This window comes from Lissotriton helveticus, chromosome 4_1 (genome assembly GCF_964261635.1).
Source record: "Lissotriton helveticus chromosome 4_1, aLisHel1.1, whole genome shotgun sequence".
NCBI classification, from domain to species: Eukaryota; Metazoa; Chordata; class Amphibia; order Caudata; family Salamandridae; genus Lissotriton; species Lissotriton helveticus.
Window position 1 is genome coordinate 986512997 of NC_136063.1, and position 13021 is coordinate 986526017.

Here is a 13021-nt window from a genome sequence, read left to right on the forward strand (position 1 = left end):
TTGAGGTCTATGAAGGCATACTGATTATTAGGGGGTGGATATCACTAAAAAAGAGGGTGGCAACCTTCCCGCTCCACAAGAAAAACAGAGGTGCGTTCATGTGTGAACAACAACAGCAGTGAGAAAAACCTTCACATAAGTTTACCCTCAGGAACAGAGCATTCTAGAAAGAGAAGAGTGTGGTGGATATCTTCTGAGGTGGATGGTGCTGATGAAGTACCCGATCTGGCATTCCGCGTTAGAAAGTTGAAAAGAGCGGAGCTTCCTGACTCAAACTGCGAACAAGACTCAGGTAAACTTGGCTCACAGCCGAGTGTCCAACTTGAGGTCTCGCAGCAAAGCTTCACCGCTTCGAACTGAGCACAATCTGTGCTTCCTCGTGCCTTATTTCCACTGTTAGGTGTTGAGACACGGGACAGTTGGAGGCACGCGTCTTTAGAGGTGGGCAGCACACTTCTCCACGTCCTTCGTCTCTTCAAGCTTCTGCGCCACCCTTGCGCCGACACCGAGCTGTGAATAGCGCTCGCGCACAGCGGTCTGCGGCTCCGGGGGGCCGGGCGGCGGGGGCGCCTCCTACCATCCTCCTCTGAGGGCCCGCCGGGCAGGGGCGGGGAGAAGGGGCGGAGGCTCACCTTCAGGGGGCGGGGCCTGGTGCCCGGCGCGTGAAACCCTGAGGGGACACTCGGGACAACTGGAGCGGGGCTGAGCTGCCGGGGCAGCGGCGCGCGGGGTCCTGGGTGCACGGAGACTAGTCTCGCGCACACACAGTGCAGGCTCGCGGCCGTTCTTCTGCGCCAGGCGCCCGCGCGGCCGGTGGCACTTTTCTGTAGCAGACCCGGTGCCAGCAGGATGCGCCCGGAGGACGCGTCCGGGATCTGAGGGTTTCCCGGGAGGTGTGCGCGCCGCTGCCGGAGGGAGACGGGGCAGGAGGCTCCGCTTTGGATGGACGCGGCCGGTGGAGTCAGGCGGGACCGGGGATGAGTGCGCTGGTCCTGCGAGGCAGCCGCGGTCGCCTCCGGGGTCGGAGGCTGTGCTGAGGGGACCCCGCTGCCACCGCCGGACGGGGGGCTTCCGGGACTGCAGGAGGGCACAATGGATAACTTCTTCAGCGTGGTGAGTGCCGACCCACAGCAGTCCAGTACTTCCTCCGTCAGGTTTTATTTTGCCTATGTGAAACAATGCATCTGGTGTTCTTATTCCTTTGTACTTGAACGAAATTGCAAATGTATCTGTTATGTTAGTCCTGGCCCGGGACCTTCAAATCTGCTCCAAAGACCTTGCAGTGAAGTTGCGGTACAAGCAGTCACAAAGTCGCGAATCTTTTGTGTATTCGCACCCATTATTTTTAAGCCTACTTTCCATCATATCACTGTTTAATTTAAATTTGAAATGTGATACTTTTTGTTACAACATTCATAACACCGGGAGACTTAAGCATTAACGTAAAAGTTTTAAACAATTATGAACTGGGGCTAATGTGCTACTTGGTCTGTTAACAAAATGTCACATTTCATAGCGCCACATAATAGGGTTAGGCGACTGCATGGCGCTTGCTGTCCATGTGACTGGCACGGATTTCAAGGTGAGTTGTGTCCCATGTCATTCACACTGGGTTTACTGACAGCAAGTGGTGGTAATGGGTCGCTGGCTTCTTTGTGCAGCAGGTTTGTTTTCCCAGACGAGCGTGCTACATCTATATGTCTCAGTGTGTGGCTCTATAGGCGCTATGGCGTTGGAATCGGTCAGTATGTGTTCTGTCGACCAAACTGGTATCCCAACACCTGGGCCTCTAGGTGTCCTAAAATTTGTATCAAAAGCACTTCCGATGCCTGGATACATAAGCCTTGGTGACTGTATATATATATATATATATATATATATATATATATATATATATATATACACGTGTCTCGTGGCGTTGATATGTTGATGTTCTGTTTCTTGTTACGTGGTCTGACGTCTGTTGTTTCCTAGTGTGCTGCTCTGTAGTGATTTTTTGTGACTCAGCCCTTGGATCTATAGGATGCCTTGATGACTAGATGTATTGGTGTTTTTGTGTATCAGTCTATAGGTTTCCTGAAATCTTGGTATATAGGCATCCTGATGTCTGAATGTATTAAATGTGACCATATACTTGTTTCTGCCTAGTCCTGATTTCTGCTCTGTGTGTTCTGACAGCTAGATCCCCTATGCTTATGGTACCATCAGGGCTGAAGCCTCATCTCTTGGTGGTGGGACATCAATTGGTGTTCTGACATAGGAGTCCATAGGTAGCCCATGTCTGGACCTATGGGTATCCTTGAGCTTGTTTCTATGAGGTCATACAGCATAACCTGTTGCTGTCCTTGGGGTTGGGTCTTTAGGCTGCCAGTCATCTGAATCTATAGTAGGTTTCCTGTAATCTGGATCTTAAGGTGTCTTCCCTGTGTGATATGCTTGGGTCATAGGCGTCCAGTGGTCAGTTGAATGGCCTGACACCTGGAACTGTAGGTGTAATGATGCCCACATTATACGTGTCGGTGGCTGGTAAACAATGTGTGTCAATGCCCACATCTCCAGTGATTGCTTAGTCTGTTGAAATGATAGAGTGTACTTTCATAACTGGTCTAAATATGTTGTGCTAGTCTAAACATCTCCAAGAATGACACAGGGCCTGAGTTAGAGAACGTTTGTAATATATAATCCTCTGTAAAGAAGTGGGAACGTAATTTCCTTTTTAAAGCAGTAGTAACATCTTTTTCACAGCAAAGCACTGGCAATGTAATTTCCTCTGTAAAGCAAAGGTAAGAGTATCCATAGAAGTGGTATAGAAAAGGGGTCCTTGGCAGTTGTGCAAGCAAAGGAGATGGGCCCCATAGCCATTAGTTAGGTATAAAACACAACAGTAATGGGGCTCAGTGGACACCTCGGGCCCGTGGACCCCAGTGCACTGCACCATTAATTGCTGCTCTATTGAGCCTCATGAAAGCTTTAGTAACATAATTTCCTTTAAATTAGGGGCAGTATAATTTCCTTTTTGAAGCATTGGCTATGTAATTTCTTATGTACGTGTAACTCAACTGAGGGGGTTCCCTTCTGACAGAGTTGCCACTCCTTTAACAGGTTTCTGAGATTTGTTAGGTTCTTTCCAATTTCTGTTTGCAAAGGAAGTTGGCTCCACCTTGTTGGCAGAGAGCTTTGTCCTTCAGTGAATCTGTATTTAACATTTAGTCTTATCATTTAGCTATTTATTGTTGTGGCTGGTAACTGATTGCTGTTCTGCCTGTCTCTTTCTGTGCTTCCATGCTCGTGTATTCCATTCTTGCTGCATGTACTATATTGTACTGCTTCTGTGCACTATTAAATCTTTTAGGGTGAGGAGTGCTCCACAAAAGACAAGAAGCCCATGAAAGGTGATGGGACGATGCTTTCAATAAATCTAACCCCTGACAATCCTTGGGGTAGGATTCCAACCCATCGTTCTTTTGCCCAAAATGCCTTCTCAGATTAGACCCAGCAGGCCCGGACTGGCCGTTGTGGGCACCGGGCAATCCCCCGGTCGGCCGCAAGGGTGGGGTCCGGTTTTGGGCCCTGGGGGCAGTTTTTGTTGCAGAGCCGTTTTTGCAGCATAGCTGCAAAATTGGCCCTGTAACAAAATCGGCTGAAAAGCGGCCCTGGCAAAGCGCTCGCCCACCTCCCGCCCGGGGGGGTGGGAGGGCGGGCTGAGCACTTTGCCAGGGCCGATTTTGGTTCCCAGTCCGGCCCTGAGACCCAGCCGTATATAAGTCTAAACCCTGCTTCAAAAGGATTGGTGCAGCCCAGACTGTCAAGCCCTGTCTTCTTTGAACTGTAACACAAACAGCCAGGGGCATCTCCTCCGTAATGGCGGAGGACCATTGCCCCACTGCCAGCAGATGATAAAACAATAATAACACATTGTTTTTATCGTTTTATCTCTGTTGGAGTTACTTCGACAGGAGGGGTGGCTGGGCCATGTCAGGGAGGAGTACTGTGCACTTATCAGTGTGCATGTGTGTTTGGTCACCGTCCTAGGCCGCCCAAAACACATGTGCAGTTATGTTTCTCCAACCTGGCTGTATTGTAAAGTCAAGTTGGAGAAACCCCATAGGGCACCGCCTGAGTGGCAACCGAGGCCACTCAGACCAATCCTGGCACTGCTCTCATGCTAGAAATCAGCATCTGGATTGGTTGGGGAGCCATTCACTTCCGGGACAAGAGGAACAGGGGGAACAATGCAGCTGGCAGTGGGAACAGACCAGAGCAGAGCAGCAGGTAAGTGATTAAAAAATATATATTTCCCAAACTCTCTTCTCCCCTCCTGCTCCTGCCACCCTATCGGGTTTGATTCGAGACAGCCGCCACTGCAAACAACCCAAGACTGTTTTTCCCTCATTGAGGGAAAATAACGATGGACCGGGATGCAGCCCCCAATAATTGCCAGTGGCTGAGATTGATTAAAGCATTCCATCCATCAAATTTTTCTATACTTCAGCGTGTCGGCCTAAGTGGGATGGGTATGCCCACATGGGAGTCCCATGCACACTGTGACACTGGAATCAAGCCATACCCGGCTGATGAGACCTAATGAGGGTGAAACCCGTCCTGGGTTGCTTGGGTTCTGGTTCACAGGGGACATGGCCTTGCAGTTCAGGCTGGACTGGAGCAGGATCAAGACTGATTTGTCTACGGCTGGGTCCATACGGTGGGTGGCATGGTGTGTAAAGTAACAATGGACAGAGGCTGAGATTAATCCAAGAAAGCCATCCATCACTTTTGTGTATACTTCAGCACCACAAATGACAGGAGCGTAGGTAGCGAGCTAAGTGATCTGTGCCCCAGTACAAATAACCCTCAAACTAAAGAACCATATATTATATAGCCCAGTTATGTAATCTTGCTGCTTGTATAGCACTCAATGCCCTGTTTAGCAAGGAGGGAATGAGGAGAAGTAAGTTGTGAGGAAAGATGGAGTGTGCTGTGCCTCAGGCCAGGTCTCTGTTGCAAGGGAGAACTCTCATTAATGTGCTACCTAACAAAATTAAGTATCACTAATAACCTGCTGTAACGGAGTTCATATTATTGACACCCCAAAGACGGTCGTGGGAGATGGCCTGACTTGCATTCGGTCTCCATACCTGAAAGTTGCAGAACTGTTTCTAACGCCGGTGCATTAACCCACTTAGCTATTTTATCATTTAGTTGGACCACTTTTGGTGGGCTGTTTTCATGCACTCCTCGACGTCATCTTCGCGCGACAACTTTGCACTTTGATGCTTGTGAGTTGAAGCGAGGGCCTCGTGCTTCGTCTACCAGGCCAGGTGTTTGTCCCTGGGAACAGTGACGCACACGCGACGGGGCTCAGAGTCCTGGCCTTGTAGACGAGAGCTCCTGGGAAACCACGGCTGGGTGTCCTGTTTCATAGAGAAAAATGTCCTGCAGGCTTTATATATTCACCTTAAACCGCTCACACCAGCAGCTGCGTTGCGTTCATAAACCCCAGCCCCACTGTACCGCTGTGCACCCTCTGACGTGTCCTGCTGGGCTCGCGCACCCTGCTGCTTCCCAAACTCCTAACAGGACAGCATGGAAGTGCGTGCTCTGGTATTGCATTCAAGCAACATCTGCAATTCCTGGCTGGGTCCATGGCCCCCTCCCCCCGGAGATTTCAGTGCCTTTAAGGCCAGCAGTATCTGAAGTGGTTTTCAAGCCCTTCCTTGGCCTCAAAGCGTGGGATTCTGACGACTAATGCAGAAAGCAGATGGGCAACTGTCAGTCATTTTGCTGATGGGGGCAAAGCCAGCTTTGTCGCCAGTATGATGAAAGGTCTTCTAATGGCGATGTAGTAATCCCATTAGAGTGTCTGAGCTACTTCAGCAGGTCGTCTGCTGCTATGGCTTTACCTGATGTGGCCCAGACAGCTAGTACCGCTTTGCAGTGGAGCCTGGCCAATGGTTGCCATCAGCCCCATCCCCACACCTGTGGCTAAAGGCCAGTCCATCTTCATGTATGATCAGTGGACTCGAGGAGAGTCTTGCTTTTGTGGAAATACATATAATATGAGTATGGTTGACTGGAGTTGCAAAGTCAAAGGTCGTTTTTGCAGTTTGCAAAGTTTTTGCAACATCCGCTTGTACAAGTGTGATGTTTGCCATTATTTTTGTGAAGTATACCCTTATTTAGCGTAAATGCAACAGACGTACTGTGCAGAATGCAGCTAGAGTTCTTTTCCTGTGCAATATCAATATCATTGTGCATAGAAAGGTTCCGGAGAAGTTTACCATTCAGAGAAAGTTTCTGCATACACTAGCTTGGCTGTTTTTGATTAAAGTGGGAATTCTCCCACTATGGAGTAAAAATGTTCTTACTTTTCACAGAAAACCAGAGAAATATTGCAATATTTGCCAGTGGGAAATACCTTTCACAATCCTAAATATGAATACAACTTTTAAATAGTGTTTTTTACTGCAGCATCATTGACTACTCACTAGCAATATCAATGGGGGCTGGATATTTGCATAATGTCTATAATGTGGTCGTAGTGCCTCAGTAGGCGCTATCAGTGTTTTTAGGCTGCATGCAGTGTGGTAGCTGTGCTCTGACTGTTTCTACGGGCTTCTGTTTTGAAATCTCTAAAAACAAGCACTGGCAAATCAATAGGTCTGATTTAAATGTGCTCATACATGGAAACTGCATTTGTGTATGCCTGTTTCTTGACGCGTTACCGCATTAGAGCCAGATTTATAACCTTTGTTTTAAGTTAGATTTTGCACCCTGATACATATGTGTAGATATGTTTACATATATGTGATTCACGTGATTTCTGAATAAAACCTTTATAAAAAGCCTTTCGCAGAGAAAAAAAGGGTTGGCTCTCTATGAGCCACAGAATTTAATGTGTGATGATACAGTATATGTTTGAGATGTAAAATAGTCTGTCATGCATTGCAATGCAAGCAGTTCTTAGGAGGTGGAATGATACATCAAACAGGCAATACTATGGGATGAGAGACAAATGCTTTTGGTGGAGCAAAAGTCTGATTTGTGTATATTTTAAAGAATTGCTATCAATTGGTCCTGCAGACACATGTGCCCGACAAGCCAGACCTAAAAAGGTATATGTATACCTAACCCTAAATAAGAATATTTTCCATTGGTGCAAATATGCCAATTTGAGGTTATGGTTAAGGTGCTGCACCTTAATTTTATTTTTTATTTTTGCCTCCCCATGAATATGTTTCATATAGAGAAAACCTTCACCTTCTAAAAGGGAGAGGTGTTTGTAACTCTTATACAACACATTTTCAGCCTTAGTTAGTATTTTTTAAGCATTAAAGTTAGATTTACAAGTTGAGGGTGAAAAAGCATTGGAAATGTAGGTGATTGTGCCCAAAGGTTCCAACACTAACTCTACCAATCCAGAAAATCCACCACATTTGCAAATTTCCCATGGCCATAAATTCTACCTGCTGGTGTAAATATGAACATGTCCCCCTTCTGATGGATCAGAATCTCACATTTGTGTTCACAAAAGACAGTTTTTGAGAGCACAAGTGAAACTGAGGCAGACACAAACTAGTGAATAATTAGAGACCAGGGTTATCATAATGTAAGCAATTGACAAATGAAGTAAAGAAGCTCAGTCGCTTGCGCATACACCTCTGGAAAAGGCAGTAAGAATAGGTGTGTAATTATTAGGGCTCCCGGTTTTATGGTATTTTTTTTTCATTTCCGTCTGTATTTATCAAGATTTATTTTTTGTGAACTTTATCTGTATTTATCCATATTTATTATGGGTTTTCTGAGTAAAGCTGTAACTGGTATATTTCCACATTTATTTGCCCAATAAATATGCAGTCATGCTTGAATGCCTGCCAGGTTTCAATGATATGAACACCTGCAGAAGATAAATCAATGCACTTATATAAAAATATGCACATTACAGTATCAGCCGTGTGTATTTGTATTGCTGTTTAAGCCTCTTTACTAAAATTCCTTTCTTTTTTAACCTCCTCACCTATCAATCAATCCACACAGTTATTGGCCTGGCAGTCCTGGCAAAGTGTATTTAGAATCACTCAAAAAGCACCCAACTAAGGTTTTTATCCACATTTAAAAATAAATACAGAAAATAAAATAAATGTTTTTCTTTCTGTACTTATCTATAAAAATCAGTAAAAACGGAAAACAGGGAGCCCTAGTAATAATGATGCAGTTCTAGGAAATCTTGGACCTTCGTGCGTCTTTTGTTAGCTCTATCGATTGTGGGACCTATGTAGTAATTTGGGAATATAACATAACATGATAAAAACAAGTGCGTTTTTAAAGTGCACATGTGCCTGTGGATTTCTTGGCTCTGAGCTAAAACGTGTTTGCTGTTACCCTTTTTATCAACTTTGATAGGATGAAAGACCAAGCAGACCCACCTGCTTCTAACCTGTGACCATGGGGGCCAAATTAATGCCATGGTACACTGTGCCAAACATTAACACAGAAAATCAGAGGACGTGGCTCCTTCAGCACAAACGCCACCGCTGGGCGGTGCACAAACCAACTGCCTTTATAATCCAGATGTGCACTTTCAAATAATAACAGCCAGATAAGGCACGAAAGCCAGCCCTACAGCCTGCCCTGATCCGAAGCTTTTGCACGCCAGCACGTGGGACTTTAATTCATTTGCGGTTGCTCCCTGTGACTTTGATCTCTGTGTAAAAGCTTTGATATCCTTTGACATGATGGCAGCAGTCGTTAGCATCACCGAGTATTAAAGCGCCTCGCTTTAATGTTTATCCAGCCTCACAACTGTACAGCTAACCGAAATGTCTTCCGTTCTAATTTGTAAATATGGTGCTTAAAAAAGCTGGGCGAGAACTGGGTATGAGGTTTGCCATCTTTTTCAGAGAAAGATGCCAGACATTTCTTGATTAGGAGTAGCCAAACGGTTTTATGTAACATTCTTTGTAGTCTCTTGTGATGTGGCAATATTTCTCCTAATTGATTTAATATGTATTTACTGACAGTGTGCACTGCACTAAAACAGTTAAAGTGTGTTCTTTTTGCGTTCCCCTTTTTAAAATTATACTGTAAAAATGGTGGCTTTGCTGTTTTTCTTCCAATATTTTCAGCTGTCTTGACATAAAAACACAAGCCATGCCTGTAAAATACTGTCCAGAGGATAGCCCAGTGTGTTGAATCAATGATTGCCTTGCCAATCATTATTAATAATTTGTGTATACAGCTCCAACAAGCTTTGAAGCCAATATCCATTTGCTAGATAAAAATAAATTAACCAGGCAAATGTGCTGGGTGTTATAAGAACATATGAAATCGGTAAAAAGAAGCTGATATTGGGTATCCCAAGTACACGACCTAAAAAAAAAAAAAGTTCTAAGTAATGTGCAACTTCTACCTGCCTGGGTCCTTGTGTAGATTTCGGGTGACCGAATGCAGGCGTTTTCTGTTGTGTTCAGCTGTGGCTTATGAGTTTTTGCGCATTGCAATATGTATGTGCAGGCAGTCGCTGCTGGCATGGCTCACAGGTAAGGGGGCAGAGTCGGTGGGGTGGGGAGGATGGGCGAATGGTCACAAGGGAAGGGGAGTCAAATAATAACAATAATTTTCAAAACGTACCTTTTCCGGGTCCTGCGTTTTCTCAGCTCTGGCTCCTGCTTTCCTAACTTTGCAGGAACAGGAAGCAGACAGCTTCTCTCCCTTCCCCATAGCCAATCACATGCTGCAATGGCAGCGTTGTGATTGCTTGGAACGCCGACCACACAGACGTCTATGGGGAGGCCATTTTCTGCATGGAGGCTGCATGCAGCCTAACATGGAGAAAAGGGAGAGTACACAACATGACTGGTTTGGTTGGCCCCAGAGGGCCGACCAAACAGTCAGGGCCCACAACATTAGGCAAGCCACTCCTCCCCTGCCCATGAGCAGACCCGCTTACCCCCAACCAAACCCTTCTGCTTTCTCGCAGTGTGAGAAGCAGAGACATAAAATGGTATTAATAAAACCATTTTATGTTTTTGCTTCCCGCACTGTGAGAAAGCAGTGGGGCGACGCTCCTCCGGGTAGAACCTGTAGACCCCACGAGACCTGAATATCCAGTTCTGAAATTAACTGGACAATTTCGAATTTTAACCACAACAGTACAGTGTAATTTTCCATAACATGTGCAAGGCTCTATATTACATAATGAAGTCTTGATGCATATGTGAGCAGCCACTTTTTTGGCCAATTTCACTTGTGTTTCCTGGAGAACAAAAACATGGGCCTACATGACCAACCTGTGTGGTGATTCCCACAAGGACAATCTTTGTAATTGTCACCAGCATTGATAACCCTGAATGCTCTGAATGGGCAGCATGTGGATCCCCCAAGCAGCAGAACCTAGGCAGCAGACCCGAAAGCAAACTTGATGTCCAATGCATGACAAACTTTTGTTTGAATTAATAAGGAACCTTTTAGAATAAACACAAGGTCAGGACACATTACCTTCTAGTAACAGCTTGTGTTGTGTTTGCAAGAAATGTATCACCATTGAATAAAATCCACACAGTAAGTGGCTAACTCATAAAGAAAAGTGAGGAACTTTTTTTTACATGTCTTTTTTACTGATGGGCCTCGTGTTGGTAGTGGATTAGGAAATATTTGAATGAGATGTGCCCATATTTCATTAGGGTCAGAACGGAGACAGAGGTGTAATAGCATTAGAGAAATCCTAGAGCCAGAGCAGATCCCTATCTAAACCAAAATTGGAAAGAGAGCCATCCAGTCAGAGCGAGTGGCGAACCCAAAGCTCACTCACTGTATATATGTTATTGTTCATCATACGCCTTAACCATCAAACAACCAGGGCTGGTTCCAGGGGAAATCTAAAAAGGATGGTATTTCTCCAGGCGTGGAAACAGGTGTTTGTATACAAAAATTCTCCAGTTGAGCCAGGCCTAAAATGAATGTATAAGCACATATGTGCTGCATTGACTGTATTTAGTGCCGTCATATATTTCAGCATTGATGTAAGTTGTAGTTACTCCGGCAGTCTAAGTGAGTCAGATTTGTTAATATGGCACTACAACATTTGTTTTTTTTATTTAGAAAGTGTTATATAGCGCAAACGTGACCCAGGCAGGTATCAGACCGCTTTACAGTTAGGATAGGTGGTGTAAGGAGGTGAGAAGGACAAGCATAACTAAAGTATACATAAAATGAGCAAGATATGAGTACATCACAATTAGGGTAGGGTGGGTACGGTACATGCAGAAGAACTTTCAATACATAAGTGAGCAAAGCAGGCGAGTGCTGCGAATCAAAGGTGCACATTAAACTGGTAATCAGCCAGTAGGCAGTCAACAAGCAATGGGTCCCGGGCCTTTTAAGGCAAAAACGTAGTCATCAGAATTTTGTTTAATCCCTTTTGGAAGGAAGCAGTGGAAGAAATTTGTCAGACTTCCGGTGGAAGAGAGTTCAAAATCTTGGGTGCAGTGCCTGAGAAGACTCTGTGACTCATTCATGCTTTACTTACTCTGGATATGGTGGTACAACACCTAGAAGAGGTGACTTTGTGTTTCTTTTGAAGGCCTGAAGTTGTGTACAGTTTTTTCTATGCTCCAATCTGACCAGTTGCAATGTCAGTGTACAGTACAGGCTCTCAGCAAGTCTCATTGTTTTATTTGGACACATCAGATGTGCATTGTAATACTTTGTGACATTGAGCAATACTGTAGGTATGTAGGAGTACAACAAGTTTGCTTGCAGTGTTACATGTGTTTGAAGACCTTCATTGGTGCAGATATCACAGTAGATTTTGGGTTAGAGAACAGCATAAGGGTTATTGGCTTTGTTGCTGGAATATTTTGGAGTCGTGCGGTGGCAACGTAAGTAGTGGGGTGCAGGGTCTTGAAGGTTATTTTACGGTTCACAAGAACTCAGGGAAGTTTCCTCAGGGTCCTCGGTACAGATGGATACCGAGAGCTGTACTATTGCTGTGTGGCACTCTGGTAGTTCTCATTTGGATTGCCCCTCCCACGTTTTGCGATAGTTTTTGACTAAAAATGACCCCATTTCCCTTATATGACCCTCATATTATAACTTTGCCTGCTGCAAAAAGTCCATTCGGCCTGCACTTAAAAGTCAGAAAACTCTTATTAAAACATTACAAGCATGGAAGCCAAGCAAAACTAAAAAGATAATCCGAAATTAGATGGAGAGTGTTCACACAGTAAAGTGATCCTCTAAATTGCCTGCTCAAATGTAATCTGTTTTCTGGCATATGAGTTGGTAAAACTATCAGTATCAAACGAGAAAGTGACATAAGCTATTACGAGTGTAAGAAAATATGTTTAAGAAATCGACTGAAAAAATACCATAATGCATTCTCTAAATAAAGGGATCTCCTGACACGAGGTTAGCTCTTTTTGTGACTCTTCTTTGTAGGGTAAATAGCCCAGGCATCTGCTAGAGGCAAATCGAAGCTTCATGACCCACATTAATTATAAATAAACTAGTCTGCAAAACAAAGGAAGGATCTCTGGGATGCTCCCAATTTAGACGAAGAGCTTTCATTATAAAATACATCAGTTATTCACAAGTCATGCCCATATGTTAAAATACATTAGTTATTCACAAGTCGAATCCTACATTGTTTGAACAGACGTTTTTATTTTGCAAACTATAGCCCACAACAAACCAGAAAGGTTGCAAGCTATGTTGCTGGTGTTTTATCTGCTGCCCTTAAAAAGGGCATCATAGGGACAGCTTCCTGTTCGATCCAGTCAGATATTTTTTCCCGCTTGTCGTTCTCAGTCACCTCTGCGTGGGAGATGTCTTCATGTTCCTAATCGGCTCCTGGCAACGTGCAGCGCGTGACGCAGCGAGGCGGACGCGCCAGGTAATCGCTCCATTGCGCCAGCCCGTCTGCGTCCTGGAAAGTGCAGCTGGGCGTGCTTCAAATGAGAAGCGTGACCCTATCGTCGGTTGCCAGGAAGTGCTTCCGCGTCAGCTGACTGCGGCTGGCGTCAGC

At 45.0% G+C, this 13021-nt stretch overlaps 1 protein-coding gene across 1 annotated transcript in view; it reads left to right on the forward strand.

Moving 5' to 3' along the window:
* The first annotated feature begins 637 nt into the window (after positions 1-637).
* The window catches only part of MYO10 (myosin X), a 519868-nt gene continuing 507484 nt past the window's right edge, over positions 638-13021 (forward strand). The window contains exon 1 of the mRNA XM_078687614.1: positions 638-1113. Within this exon, the coding sequence (XP_078543740.1) occupies positions 1093-1113 (21 nt within the window). The 5' untranslated portion in view covers positions 638-1092. The remainder of the gene's footprint in view (positions 1114-13021) is intronic.